Source organism: Zalophus californianus, chromosome 7 (assembly GCF_009762305.2).
Source record: "Zalophus californianus isolate mZalCal1 chromosome 7, mZalCal1.pri.v2, whole genome shotgun sequence".
Taxonomy (NCBI): domain Eukaryota; kingdom Metazoa; phylum Chordata; class Mammalia; order Carnivora; family Otariidae; genus Zalophus; species Zalophus californianus.
This window is the reverse complement of record NC_045601.1, coordinates 104,337,871-104,353,450: the sequence shown is the minus strand read 5'-3', so window position 1 is coordinate 104,353,450 and position 15,580 is coordinate 104,337,871. Positions and strand designations below refer to the sequence as shown.

Genomic DNA, 15,580 nt, shown 5'->3' with positions numbered 1-15,580 from the left:
TTTGGACCCTCTATTTTTTCTCTTTCTCTTCTCTTAAAGCTGATGGGGAAAATTTCTGTTATTCACTGTTTTTACTGAAATACAATTCAACTTTTTTCAAAAAAAATTTAAAATCAGATTGCTGAATTAAATATTTCCAGCTTTTTTTTTTTTTTTAACCTGATGTTTCCCCCTGTGACCAATGGTAAAGAAACATTCCTTTTGTTAAAGGTTTGTGGAGAATGGTGTGGGGGCTTGGGATGGGAAGCTAGGAAATCAAAATAGGGGATGGTTTTGAGTTCAAAACACTTTAGGATCAGAACCTGAAGCATTATTTAAGTAACCAGTAAGGAAACCAGAATTATTTTGAGAGGCATAACCCATGTTAATATAGAAGAACCTATATAGTTTTTTCAGGGTTCGTATGTTAATAAAGCACTGTTTAAATTCTCTACATGCAAACTACTTCTGTTTTAGGGGAACTATCAGCAAGATATTTTTTCCAAAGACCAGTGGTAAGATTTAATATTCTCTTCCCCCTACTCTGATTTCTCTTGGAAAAAGCATAACTATAATTTTCTGTCAGGTGGTGGTCATTGAAAAGACTCATGTAATGTCAATAATGTTCATGAACTTACCTGAATCTGATTACTTCAGTTATTTGGGACATTATGAGTATAAAGTTATGAGCTTGATATTCCTAATGTGGGCCAGTTAGCTTCACTGTTTCAAGGTAAAATGTATTCTTGAATTCAATACCTTGAATTCAAAATGTAATCATTAGAAAAAAACTTTTCAAGTACAATTGGTCCTCATGAGGAGGCCACACATAAAACCTGTACTGGAAAAACAACTCAATATATGCCTTAATTGAAAGTATATTGAGCATGCTGCCCTTGTATAAACTCTATATCTGCCCTTGTATAAACTTCTATATCTCAAACTTCAGATCAGTGAATATCACCCATGAAATTACGGAATGCAGCTTCACCTGCACTTATTATGAACCTATCAGAAATAGTATAGTGTTCTAAAAGTCACATTGGGTCTTAATCATGGGTGCAGTCAAAGCAGAATCACAGAATATGGAATCTGAAATTATTCCCATTGGAAAGCAAAAATTAAGGACTAATGTAGATTTTAGGCTGAAATTTCTGAGTAAAAAGAACCCAAGTCTTGTCACTTTTTTTCCCCTGATGATCTGGGGGTGGGGGTGCTTTGGGACAGTGATTCTTAAATTTGGGAGTGCATAAGAATCAAATGATTTCTAAACCCCCATCAACCTACTCATAAGCATGGGGCTAGGAAATAATTTTTAACAATTTCTCTAGCTAATTCTGATGTATTCTAAAATTTGAGAACCACTGATCTTGTGGTGACTAAAATATTAGTCCTGTGACTTAGAATTTTAGAATTTTTGTTTGTTTCTCTGAATGTTATGGGTTTCCCCCTCATTTTGTTTTTTTATTAGCAACCTTTCCCCTCGATCTCATAAAAACTCGGCTCCAAATGCAAGGAGAAGCTGCCCTTGCTCGGTTGGGAGACAGTGCAAGAGAATCTGCTCCCTATAGGGGCATGGTACGCACAGCCCTAGGGATTATTCAAGAAGAAGGCTTTCTAAAGCTTTGGCAAGGAGTGACACCTGCCATTTACAGACACATAGGTATCTATCTTGATTCCAGCTGGTAAGTTTGTTATGAGTTGTGTTTGTGTCCTCTGGTTTTGTGTTTAGCTGTGCCCAAATCCAGTAGTTTTTTCTACTACAGTGATAAGTGAATATTCTCTTAAGAAAATTAAGCACCAATTATTAAGGAATGATTGCCTTAAATTTTTAGAAATGCATATAAAAACATTTAGGGATGAACTGTCATGATGTCTGTAATGTACTTCAAAATAATTAAGCAGAAAAATGAATGAAGTATGGCAAAAATGTTAGCAATTGATACATCTCAAGGAAACAGAGGGAGTTATTTTCTCTGCTTCTCTACATGTTCGAAGATTTTTAAGAAAAAAACGAGCAATTGATATTTTCCTCTACTTTAGAAACTTTAAAACACAAAATTTAAATTTTTCATGTTCTTTGAAAATTAAAATATATTTGACTAAAATGCCAAATATCACTAGTCTTTGTCCCATACACTACAGACGAGGCAACTCTGAAAGAGAACAGAGATGACTGATCCAATTCTGGCAATTGAGTGATTGCAGTGCAGCTGATTTTCGCCTCAGTTCCCAAGGCTACCTACCTACCTGTGTGGGCCTTTAGTCACTCTTAAAAGGAAATAGTTGTAACTGTGCCACAGCCAGTGAGAATACTTTTCTGCTCTCCTTCTCCAGTGGCACTCACAAAGATAGTTGTTGGGTTTTCAGCTTGTGGACAGGAGAACATAAACTTGGCTTCAAACGGAGGTAGGACAGGTGCAGCATTCTTCTCCTCTACGTTCATAATATTTCTGCAAGTACGTAGGGACCCTTGACCAGAAAAGGGTCCAGTACTAACACTTACCAGCTTATGATTTTTAAAGCTTCAGTTCTTCAGATGAATAAGAGTATCTTCATCAAGAGCTTTCCAGAAGTGTGTATAGAGACTATTGTTGTTTTAGTGCTTTGTGTATTTGTGAATATGTTAAAATATTTTATCAGACTTCCTGAAATATCAAGAAAAGTGCTCTCTATGAATACCATGTACTGATTTTATTGATTTTTATTTCCCAGTCTTTTTTTTTTTATTTTTTCTCCTTTGCTTCCCATTCTTGCTTTGAGTTTCACTCCTTTTCATTTGTATTTTGTTGACCATCATATACGGCTTTACAGTTAAGATTCATTTCATACTTTTGACAGCTGACTGAAAAAGCTACCCCAATATAATGAATTATCCAGTGAAGTTATGCATGTTTATTAAATGAAAATGCCTGCTGTGTACCAAGGTCTGTATTAGGGCACATAGAGTAATGAAAACACAAAAAGCCTGCCCTGAAAAGCTCATGGTCTGATGGAAAGATGAGCAACAAAATCCAATTAATCTCCAGTTAATGTGACAAATGTCATATTCAATGTATGCCTGGGTTGTTCTGGGGAACAGAGGAGAAGCTTGGCAGGTGCAGTGGCAGTTTAGAACACTGGAGGTCAGGGAGCACTCTTTAGAAAACGTGTTCTTTGAATTGAGTCTTGGAGGACTAGGAGGAGTTAGCAAAGCAGAGAAGGAAGAATCCATTCAAGAAAAATCAGACAGCATGTGAGAAGGCCTGAGGCTTAAGAAAGCATGCCACTTTTACAGAAACATCAAGAAAAGACCACATGTGCATGAGAGAACAACCCAGCTAGAGAGATCAACTGGCCAGGTCAAAATGCCCTCTTGTTTTATTAAACGTCTAGCTGAATTCACCTTTTAAATGATCCATTCTACACAGTGTACTCCGGAGGCCGCATGGTCACTTATGAACATCTTCGTGAAGTTGTATTTGGCAAAAGTGAAGATAAGCATTATCCTCTTTGGTAAGTTTTGTTTTGAAAATAATATATACTATTGACCCTAAGGCGCTAATGTGTATCCATTAGATTTGTATAAAATTTTGTTTTTGTACCCAAATTGCCTCAAGTTATAGGCTTAAAATAATAATTAGAATGTAAATCCAAATAAGTGAACATTTACTGCACATTGTATACAAACACACATTTGCATATGTATATGAAATTTTGCATATATATTATTTAATATTTTAATATTAAAAGAATCCCTTTTTTTAAAAAAGGATTTTATTTATTTATTTGTCAGAGAGAGAGCACAAGCAGGGGGAGCAGCAGGCAGAGGGAAAAGCAGGCTCCCCGCTGAGCAGGGAGCCTGATGCAGAACTCGATCCCAAGACCCTGGGATCATGACCTGAGCCGAAGGCAGATCAACTGGCTAAGCCATCCAGGTGTCCCAATATTAGCTGGCTAAGCCACCCAGCTGTCCCAATATTAAAAGAGCACCTTCTTCATGCCCCCTTCTACTGGGAGACAAGCTTTTGAATCACACAGAGATAGGCTCAAATTCCTGCTCTACTAGTACGTATGTAATCCGGTTAAACTACTTTACCATTTTGATCTTCAGTTTTCTTAGCTGTAGAAGTAATACCTACCATCAGGCTTTTGTTTTTGTAGGATTAGATGATATAATGAATGTAAGTGCATATCACTTATATTTATAACAGAAACAAAAATAAGTTATAAATAATATACATAGAACTACCAATAAATTTAAAAATATATAAAAAAACAAAGAAAATAGGGAAAGGATACCAACAGACAAAATTCACAAAAGAAAAAATATAAATGTTCATTAAACATTTAAAAATGTTCAACCTCACCAGTGATCAGGGAAACTAATTAAAACTATCTTTTCGCCATTAAGCTGTTAACAGGAATGTAAGTTACTATATAGTCTTTTTGGAGAATATAGTACCTGTTAAAATGTTTAAATGTGTAATCTTTTGACCCAGCAACTCTTCCTTTATGATATAATCACATTTAGAAACACCTGTACCTATGCATAAACACACAGACCCCCCCCACACAGATACTGACTGTAGCAGTGTTAATAGTAACTTTTTTAAAAAATTAAATAACTATCAATTTGGAAGTAGATAAATTTTGATATATACAGGGAAGCATAATATACAGCTTTGAAAGAATGAGGTAGGTTTTATATGACTAACCTATAAAGATGTCTATAATATCTTTCCTGGGCTAAAAAAAATCTAAGTCATAACTATAAGAAAATAGCAATAAGCAGAATTTCACCTTTCAGGCAAAATCTCTTGGCTTTGTTTAAAAAAAATTGTAATGTACTAAGCTATACTAATTGTTTTCCCAGAATTAGTGATGAAATAGATTAATAATCCTTGCATTCTGTAATTCCCCCCAGAAGAGAAAGGTATAAAGGGTTCAAAGGAAATATTTCACTATGAAGTCAACTCTCAGAGTGGATGGGCTTGATGTCTTTTGACCCAGTCAGAACAACTCAGTCAAGAGGTATTGATTGAATGATCATGGTGTGCCAGTCCTGTACTCAATACTGAGGCTAGAGTAATGAAAAAGACAGTAGTCCCTGCCATCACTGAGCACACAGTAATAGAGATGCCTAAACAATTAGAATTATGTCACAATTACTGAGGAGGCAGTAGTTATGAGATTCTCAAAGAGAAAAAACAGTGCTGTGTTCATCATTGTGAGAACCAGGCACTCTCTTAGGCTGCTGGTGTTGATGGAGATTGATACAAGTTCTATGGAAAACAATTTGCAGGGCCTATCAAATGCCATGTAAATGTTCAGATTTCTTAGTTAAAAGTTAAGCTGTCTAAATAAATTGTGATGTGTCCATAAAATGGAACGTTATGAAACTGTTTTTTAAAATGAGGCAGCTCTATATGAATTGGTAACTTCTGAGATACATTATTAGGAAAAATATATCTTAAAGGATATTATTAGGGAAAAATTAAGCTGTGGAACAGTATACAACCTGGCATTCTACATTTGTGCTTTTTAAAAATTTTTTATTGTTATGTTAATCACCATATATTACATCATTAGCTTTTGATGTAGTGTTCCATGATTCATTGTTTGTGCATAACACCCAGTGCTCCACGCAGAACGTGCCCTCTTTAATACCCATCACCGGGCTAACCCATCCCCCCACGCTCCTCCCCTCTAGAACCCTCAGTTTGTTTTTCAGAGTCCATCGTCTCTCATGGTTCATCTCCCCCTCTAACTTACTCCCCTTCATTCTTCCCCTCCTGCTATCTTCTTCTTCTTTTTTTTTCTTAACATATATTGCATTATTTGTTTCAGAGGTACAGATCTGTGATTCAACAGTCTTGCACAATTCACAGCGCTCACCATAGCACATACCCTACCCAATGTCTATCACCCAGCCACCCCATCCCTCCCACCCCCCCACCACTCCAGCAACCCTCAGTTTGTTTCCTGAGATTAAGAATTCCTTATCAGTGAGGTCATATGATACATGTCTTTCTCTGATTGACTAATTTCACTCAGCATAACACCCTCCAATTCCATCCACGTCGTTGCAAATGGCAAGATCTCATTCCTTCTGATGGCTGCATAATATTCCATTGTGTATATATACCATCTCTTCTTTATCCATTCATCTGTCGATGGACATCTTGGCTCTTTCCACAGTTTGGCTCTTGTGGACATTGCTGCTATAAACATCGGGATGCACATACCCCTTCGGATCCCTACATTTGTATCTTTGTGGTAAATACCCAGCAGTACATTTGTGCTTTTTTTTAAAGATTTTATTTATTTATTTTAGAGAGAGAGAGAGAGAGAGAGAGTGCAAGTGGGGGAAGGGGAGGGCAGAGGGGGAGGGAGAGAATCCCAAGCAGACCCTGAGCCGAGTGCAGAGCCTGATGTGAGGCTTGATCCCACGACCCCCATATCATGACCTGAGCAGAAACCAAGAGCTGGTGGCTCAACCGACTGAGCCACCCAGACGCCCCTACATATGTCCTTTTCAAAAATGAGTATTTATACATACACATTTGTGTGTACACAAACTATCGATTATAACTTAGTGCTTAAGACTGTGTGGTCTGCACTCAGACTTCCTGCTGTTACATCTTGGCCATACCACTCACTAGTTGTGTGATTTGAGCTGTCCTTTAACTGCTTTTATGCCTCAGTTTCCTTATCTGTAAAGAGGATTTAACAGTAGTACTAATGTCATAGGGTTGATATGAAAAATAAATGTTTTTTAAAATGCTTGAACAGGGCCTGACATAATAACTACTCTGAATGCATTATTATTATGTGCAGGAAATCATTAGAAACTAGTAATTGTGATTGCTTCAGAGGAAGGGAACTCATAATAGGGACCCTTTTTACTTTATACCTATTTGTACCTCTTCAAATATAGTTGTAGAGTAAAAGGAAAGAAATTATCCCATTTCTTCTGAGAAAAGATGTAAGATGATCAGAGTCTGGTCTGCAACACAAGCAGCTGGAATGGAGAGGAGGGGATGGATTCAAAGCATGTTTAATTATAGTAGTCTAGATTTGATCACTGTTGGCTTTGGGAGGTGAGGAGAAGGAAGAGTCTAGGGACAGAGAGAGTTTCTTCAAAGAGAAAAAAGTTATCAACCCCCCTTTACTTTGCAAAACTACTAAAATAGTAATTTACAAACTCTGACTTACCAGCTTTAGTCTGTTAGACTGATTACATCTATGCTGTTTTTATTCCCCGATGGTCAGAATTAAACTACAATTAAATGGTCAGTTCAGATATTTATAACTTTGAAGCAACTGCCCTTCTTTTGAATTTCAGGCCATAGAAGGCCCCTGAAACCAGATTTGAATTTCAACTCCTTATAGTCCTTTAACCCTCCCCTCAATAAACAGACAAACCATCTACTTTCCTCTGTGATTTGTACATCCATCCTTTTCTTCACTTGGTTTTAAATCCCCTATGCAGGGGCTGGACCAGCTTGGTACTGTTCACTACAAAATTTGCAAAATTAACAGAAACTATTAAAAAATGTATCTCCTTTTGTAATTAGGAAATCAGTAATTGGAGGTATGATGGCTGGTGTTGTTGGCCAATTTTTAGCCAACCCAACTGATCTAGTGAAGGTTCAGATGCAAATGGAAGGAAAAAGGAAACTTGAAGGAAAACCTTTGCGGTAAGTTCTCCAATTAACTGATTCCATTCCTTCCCCCTGTCATAGTTTGAACATGTACCTACTGATTTATGCATTTTTGTAATCCAACATTCAGTGAAGACATTAATTCTGACTCTTTCAACTTGGAGGATGTATTCATTAAGAGGAGAGCTAACACGGATCTTTCATTGCATGATAAGGTGCCCATGTTCTCTACCAGAAAAATTATATGTATGCGTAGCTGTTTGCTGCTTTTCCCAGCCTAGTCAGCTAGACTTGTCCCATTACAGCTTGATATAAAGAGTCTGATCACTAAAATTTGCAATTTGCCCCAGTGTGAACCCCAATTTTGCTGTTGTGATTTAGTGTTGTAGAAGTCACTTAGCACTCCTACTGTTTCTTTATCTTTAAAAGGGACCCTTCAGAAGGTTTGCATGAGAGTTAGACTGCCTCAGCTCTTCCATGGCTAAAAGCTAGGTTCCTTTCCCTTTATCCCTGAAAGAAGGGAAATAGCAAGATTGACTTTGCAAGTTCTTCCCACTTCCTTGTCTAATCCCATTCCTCCTCTTTTCCCCAAGTTTAAGGAAGGTTTTTATTAGGCCTTTGTGATACAAAATTCTCCTATTGCATTACTCCAATTATTGAAGTCTGCCTTTCTTCAAAGGACGTCATGTTCAATAATTTATTAAAATACCACTTAGTCTGTTTCTCTGGGAAAGGGGCAAAATCTTTGAGATTGATAGACCTCTCCCAGAGAAGAGGAAAAGTGCAGAATGCCTTGGGCCGAGCATGAAGAGGTCTGCTCCTCTGAACACAGGTCTGTGGCTGGGCCAGAGGTGAAGGAGGGTTTGGGACCTCCTTTGGGAGTCCACCACTCTCACTGACCACTGCTCTTCACAGTGCTGCTCCTCTAGCTGGCTCAGTGGAAGTTGAGGTTGGGTTTGGCAGTCCAGGTCCCCCTTGAGCCCTCCAAACAGAGAGAACACCCACCACAGAGGAGAAAAGGGTACCACTCTGACTTAACCAAGTAGTTTACAGAATCCCAGGACCCATTTTGTCATCTTGTAACAACTTCTAGTTAATTACTAAAGTAGCAGGAAGAAGTGATGTTGCCATGGTTGGCTCTATGGAGAGAACTATTGGGATCCAGAAAAATCCGAGTTTTTAACTAATCTCATCAATTTTTCCCCTTCCTTTGTCTTCACTGTTGGAAATTTTTGGTTTGATATAGTAGTAAAAAACATTTCCTGTTGTTATAAAGAACATCAACCTTGGGGTCAGATAACCTGGGATTCATTATCCAGCCTTTACCACATTTTAGCTCTGACCCTAGTCAAGTTCCTTAACTTCTCTAAGCCTGTTTCCTCAGATGGAAACTGGAATGTAAATTCACACTTAATAGAGTTTTCAGGAATAAAATTTATCTTATGTATATAAAAAGTCTTGTGCTTAGTAAGTGCATAACAGATTTTAACTTCAATGACCATCATTTGTGAATATAACTTCCCATGTAACATTATAGCAATTATGCATGCCAAATAAATATGTCATATTATCTTTTTGGTGAGAATAAGGGAATGTAGTGCCTAAGTAAAAGCCACTCAGCTACTAAGTGGTAAAGGTGGCATTGGACTCTAGGTATTTCTGACTATATAAAACCCAGACTATTATTTTATAACAGAGGTTTCCAGATTTGATTCATGGTTCAGCACCATATTTCACCTGTGTACCAAAAAAAAAAAAAAAAATGAACAAAATCAGGATAGGGTAGTAGATTTTTATAAGCCAAAAATGTATTCAATTTTAAGAACTTCTATTATAAGATTGGCCTCCCTACTCTTTACACTAAAAATTTCATTTCTTTTATGAGAATATGTGAGGATTGACTTTTTTTTTTAAATTTCTAACAGTTCTGGATAATTAAGATGTTATTTTACTTCAAATCATAACAGCTATAGGTGAAGTTTATCCAGTTGCATTCCATAGAAATGCATAGATTTTCACATTTCATTATTATTTTTCCTTTAGATTTCGTGGTGTGCATCATGCATTTGCAAAAATCTTATCTGAAGGAGGAATACGTGGGCTTTGGGCAGGCTGGGTACCCAATATACAAAGAGCAGCACTGGTGAATATGGGAGGTAATGGAAACTTTATTGAACTCTGATAAGTCCTAACTGCCTTCACCATTGTAATGATAAGCACTGACATCAGGGAAAATGAAAAATTCCATTTTATTATTTTTAGTAATATACATTGGCAGCGGTCTTCTTTTATGTTGTGACTCCTTAATTGAATATTTTCTCTAGAGTATTTTCCCTTTTCTCCATGGTGATCTATGAAAAGGATTTCCTAAAACAAGCAAATTGTGACAATAAGGAGATAGGACTAAACTATTTCTAAGGCCTCCTCTCTACCCACACCCTCCTCCAAGATCCAAACTGGCACATGTAACCTTGTGACAATCATTATATCCAGAATGTCCAGCTCTTCCCCCAGCTTGTGCAGCAGGCATCCCAGACTGGAAACCTGAACATTTCCTTAACTCATCCTGCCCCTCACTTCTCATAGTCAGTCAGTAACTGCTTCTGTCTTTTTTTTTTTTTTTTTAAGATTTTATTTATTTATTTTTCAGAGAGAGAGGGAACACACAAGCAGGGGTGGCGGCAGGCAGAGCAGGCAGAGGGAGAAGCAGGGAGCCCGATGCAGGACTCTATCCCAGGACCCTGGGATTGTGACCTGAGCCGAAGGCAGATGCTTACCCTTGCTTCTGTCTTCTAAATATTTCTTAAAAGTATACCCTCTCCAATACCTACCACCTTAGTGTCTTTAAAATGACCATTTTTACAGTTCTCACTATCAAAGCTACACACTGCCATAACCATCAGGCTGGTCTTCTCCCCTGTCCTCAAATTTATACCTAGTATCCAGAGGGATATATCTAAAACACAGGTCTGAACATGTTACTGGGACCCTTACAACCTTTTACTGGTTTCTCATCACTCACAGAAGAAAGTGGAAATTTCATAACATAATATAGAAAGTCTTTACAATCCAACAGGTGCCTTCAGGGAATTGAGCAATTCACTGATTCGGGAGTAAAGAGTGAAGCAGAGAGTCATGAGCTAGAAGGTTCCTCTACCTGCACATATCACGCTGCTCTTCACCTTCTACTTTCTCAATTTCCCTCTTCTTCTATTTGGTATCCTTCTGCAGATCTTTTTGTACTCCACTGAAATGTCTCTCCACCTTGTATTTTTCCTGAACCCCACAACCACCCTTCCCTAGCCATGTTGTGAGATGCCCTTTTATGAGTTTCTGTAGTTCCCAGCGCTTATCTCTGTGATCGCTTGTACCTCATTCCATTGCTTTCTACTGTGTGTCTATCTCCTCCGCTCAACAATGAGTCCCCTGAAGCCAAGGACATTTTATTTATCATTATTTAACTAGTCCCTTATGTAGTCAGTAAACATTTGATGAACGTATTATTGAATGAAAGGATTGTTTCTAAGACCAAAATTATATGATTCTAGGAAATGAAGGGATGGCCTTTTTTTTCTTAAGATTATTTATTTATTTATTTGACAGAGAAAGACACAGTGAGAGAGAGAACACAGCAGGGGGAGTGGGAGAGGGAGAAGCAGGCTTCCTGCTGAGCAGGGAGCCCGATGAGGGGCTCAATCCCAGGCCCCTGGGATCATGACCTAAGCCAAAGGCAGGCGCTTAATGACTGAGCCACACAGATGCCCCAGGAGTGGCCTTTTTGAGGGTTATAGTAACATATCACTTAAACATCAAAGGAAGTAAATCTTTTAGTTAATTTTTTTTATTTTGCTATTTCAGTCCATCCATGGCTACTGCATCATATTGGTAGCTATTTTAGTTATCAGGAATCTTTACTGATTGTAATTTCTCAATTTAATGCTTCAAAATCTGTTGTAGCTCAGATTTCTCTTCCAGCTTCCAGCTATTTACTCAGCATGTTTATTTGGGTTATCTTGAATATATCACTTTGTGTCCAAACCAAACTCATTTATCAAACTACTTCCTTCTCCATTCTTCCCAACCCCAATATATGATATCACCTTCTCACTTGAACAATGCAGAAACCTAGACAAAACCTAGTTTTGTCTCTTTCCTTTCACTTACTCCTTATAGCCAATCGGTCACCAAGTCCAACCACTTCTGTCTCCTAGCCGTATCTCACATCCATCCATTTCTTTTCATCCCTGGAGCCACTCCTTTGTCCAAGTATTATTTACCTCCTTCTACTGGATCACTATGAAGCCTCCAAACTAGTCTTCCTATATCTACCTCACGGCCATTTTGTCCCACTATGCATTGGAAACTGCTCTGATCAAGGTCACCACTCCATCATCTTACTTAAAACATTTTAAATTAGTCAGTTCTCATTTTCACCATCTCCAAAAATGGCAGCTCTGCCCTTCAAACTGTTTAAGCTCAAAATCTTGTAGTCATCTTTGATTCCTTTCTTTCCCTCTCTATTCAATTTGGTGATTCCGCCTTCAAAACATATCTAGAATCTGACCAGTGCTCCACAGCTCCTTTAGCCAAAACATCATCATCTCTCACCAGAATAAATGCAATAGTCTCATCTCTAATCTGTCTTGTTTCCCTGTAGTCTAGTCACGGCAGAACGGCCAAAATGTCCATGTAAATAGTAATCCACAGTCATCACTGCTCTGCTCAAAACCCTGTCCTGGCTTCTGTAGCTCCCCATCTTCTGGACTCTGCTACTTCTCTAGCCCTTGCTTACTCTGCTCCTGTTAGACCAGTATTCTTGCTGTTCCTCTAATGTACCAAGCTGACTTTTGCTTCAGGGATATAATACATGTGTTGTTTTTCCTGGGACACCTTCTCTTAGATAGCTACAAGGTTTATTTCCTCATGTTTCCTTTAGGTCTCCATTTAGATGTTATTAAGAAGCTTTCCCTGATCACATCTTTAAAATTCACATACATCATTCTTCTCCACGTTCTGATATTCTTATCCCATTTCTTTGCCTTATTTGTCTTCAGAGCAGTTATAACTATCTGAAATGCTGTGGTTTACATATTTGGTTGCTATCTCATCCCTCAACAAAGAATGAGGATTTTGTTCAGTTTGTTGATGGCTCTTACCCCAGCACCTAGAATAATGCCTACTACCACATGGTAGACACATATTTGGTGAATGATCAAATGCATCTATCCATTCTTGCCTCTTTACAATTCATTTCCTGTACTTCACTGTAGGTAGTCATTAGAAAACTCCAGAGTTGTAATATATCACTGCCCTGTTTAAAACTCTTCAAAGCTCTTCATTGTCATTAGAAAAAAATATATAAAAAGCTTAATGTAGAATAATGGCCAGGACCTTTTATTTATAAGTGACAGAATTTCAACTCAACCTACTTAGGATTAAAAAAGGAATTTATCATCTCAAATATTAAGAAGTCCAGGGGTTGAGCTGACATTAGGCATAGCTGGATTCAGATGTTCAAACAATATAATTGAATGTCTGTCTCTCTTCCTCTTTTCCTCCCCCTCCATCTGTAGGTCGCTTTCCCGTGCTTGAGAATGATAATAGCATCTTTCATCCTTGTACACATTCCTGCCCCAAGCCTAACCTATTCTTTTTTTTTTTTCTTGAGAGAGTGTGTGTATGTGAGCAGGGGGATGAGAGGGACAGAGGGAGAGGGGGAGAGAGAGAGAATCTTAAGCAGGCTCCATGCTCAGCTTGGAACCCAACATATAGGGCTTGATCTCATAACCCTGAGATCATGACCTGAGCCAAAATCAAGAGTCGGAGGCTTAACCAACTGAGCCACCCAGGCCTCCTAAGACTAATATATTCTTTTTTTTAAAAAAGATTTTATTTATTTATTTGAGAGAGCGAGAAAGAGAGAGAGAGAGAGCACATGAGAGGGGGGAGGGTCAGAGGGAGAAGCAGACTCCCCGCTGAGCAGGGAGCCCGATGTGGGACTCGATCCTGGGACTCCAGGATCATGACCCGAGCCGAAGGCAGTCGCCCAACCAACTGAGCCACCCAGGCGCCCAAGACTAATATATTCTTAACATAAAAGAAATTCATTGCCAAATGAATATTTCAGCCTTCTTTTTCTTTTTATTGCCAGATTTAACCACTTATGATACAGTGAAACACTATTTGGTACTGAATACACCACTTGAGGACAATATCATGACTCATGGTTTATCGAGGTAGGTGATTATTTTAGTTTGAATTATTTTCTATATCACTTTTCTTCATATTTGTCATAAATTCTAAACTTTTGTCTCTTTTGATCGAGAATCTAGTGATATTACCCTTAGAGTAATATGATAGTACATTTAAAAAGAACAATTTTCTTAAAATTTTTTGCAGTTAAAATGAGGAAGAGAGAGACAAAATTGCAGAATGTTTCATATTAAACGGTCCCAAATGTTTGCACCTTGATGGGACCATCCTGGGGTCAGATTCTGTTGATCAATTCTCCAATTCAATTCCACAGATATGTTTGAGCATCTCTTATGATAAAGGCACCTGCAGGGCCCTGCAGTGGGTACAAAGGGTAATCCAGGTTCCTTTGCAGGGGTTGACCAAGGGGAAAACAAGACAAATATAAAAATATACAGGGGCACCTGGGTGGCTCAGTCAGTTAAGCATCTGCCTTTGGCTCAGGTCATGATCCCAGGGTCTTGGGATTGAGCCCTCCGTTGTCATGCTCCCTGCTTAGCAGAGAGTCTGCTTCTTCCTCTCCCTCTACCACTATGCCCCCCTCAAATAAATAAATAAAATCTTAAATGCTGAAACAAAGTGACTAGTTTCTGTAGCATTCAGAAGAGGAAGAAAAAAATAACCACTTGGAGGGGCCTATAAAGGAGCTAGAATTAAGTGTTTTGAAGGGCTATAGCTCTTGACAGAGACAGGAAGAAGAGCACTCCAGGAAGGAGCAGTATCTTATCTTTTTGCAACACAATTTCAAATTATCCATTAGAGTGAGTTACTTTATAGATGTCTAGTGTTCATAACATTATAGTGATTTCATTTAGCTTCTGATCTTGTGTCCAAATTCCAGAATGCTTTATGCTATTTAGATGACCCCAAAAGCACATTAATAGTGTTGAACCAATGAAACTTGGAGATATATAGATATAAGTAATTCCTAATTCCAGATTCACCTTAGCTTTATATTCCTAGAGTAGTTTTTCTTCATTCCTCCGCTCTTAAAGTAAGTGTGATCTTTAGTGCTACTAGAGCAATCTGTATATGTCTTTGCTTACCATTCTTTTCCATTCCACATTCTCACCCAGATTTGTTCACAAGCTACACCATACTTCCTGTAGCCAATAGTCTGGCCTCCTCTTTCAGAGAAAACTGAGGATGTGGGCCTCCTTCCACTTCTTATTTCCATTCTGATAAACACATGTATTATATCTGTATAAACCCTTGTCATCTTTCCCGCACTATCTTTGTTCATGCTCTTCACTCTGCCCAGGAGACGTTCGTCTCCAGTTTCTACCCAGTTGAGTCACCTTGTTAGAGTTGTTCATCTTTCAAGATGCTTGTCTGTTCTGGTGTTATGATCTACTCCAGAAGCAAGATATTCAGGTCTGTCCTATAGTACCACATTGATATTAACACTCTATTTCATGGTCTTTCTACCCAAATGGACTTTGAAGTACCACATCTAGCCAAAGAATCATGGATTTCCTGGCAGGTGTAAATCTTCCTAACATATATTACCCTACCAAACAGATCTGTCTTTTGTGGAAAAACAAGATTTCCAGCTGTATATATTCCAGTCCTAATAACTGAAATAACTTAGTCTCATTCTTCTCTAATTCAGGTTTTAGGAAAATGGGATGATGGGCATTTGCTTCCTTTTTAAGCTGTACCCACTGGATCAGTTTTTTAAACGGGTTGGTATGAATATGTGT

At 38.2% G+C, this 15,580-nt stretch overlaps 1 protein-coding gene across 6 annotated transcripts in view; it reads left to right on the top strand.

Moving 5' to 3' along the window:
• The window catches only part of SLC25A27 (solute carrier family 25 member 27), a 31,288-nt gene that overhangs the window by 1,363 nt on the left and 14,345 nt on the right, over positions 1-15,580 (top strand). For 5 of the 6 annotated variants that reach the window (XR_003521390.1, XR_003521389.1, XM_035728522.1 and 2 more), the window contains exons 2-6: positions 1,451-1,642; positions 3,390-3,474; positions 7,539-7,661; positions 9,669-9,781; positions 13,777-13,861. Coding sequence is in view for 4 of the 6 variants with exons in the window: in XM_035728522.1 (XP_035584415.1) it covers positions 1,451-1,642; positions 3,390-3,474; positions 7,539-7,661; positions 9,669-9,781; positions 13,777-13,861 (598 nt within the window). In the remaining 2 variants the exon portion in view is untranslated. Of the gene's footprint in view, positions 1-456; positions 495-1,450; positions 1,643-3,389; positions 3,475-7,538; positions 7,662-9,668; positions 9,782-13,776; positions 13,862-15,580 lie in introns of all 6 variants that reach the window. The other variant, XM_027601947.1, reaches the window with a different exon arrangement.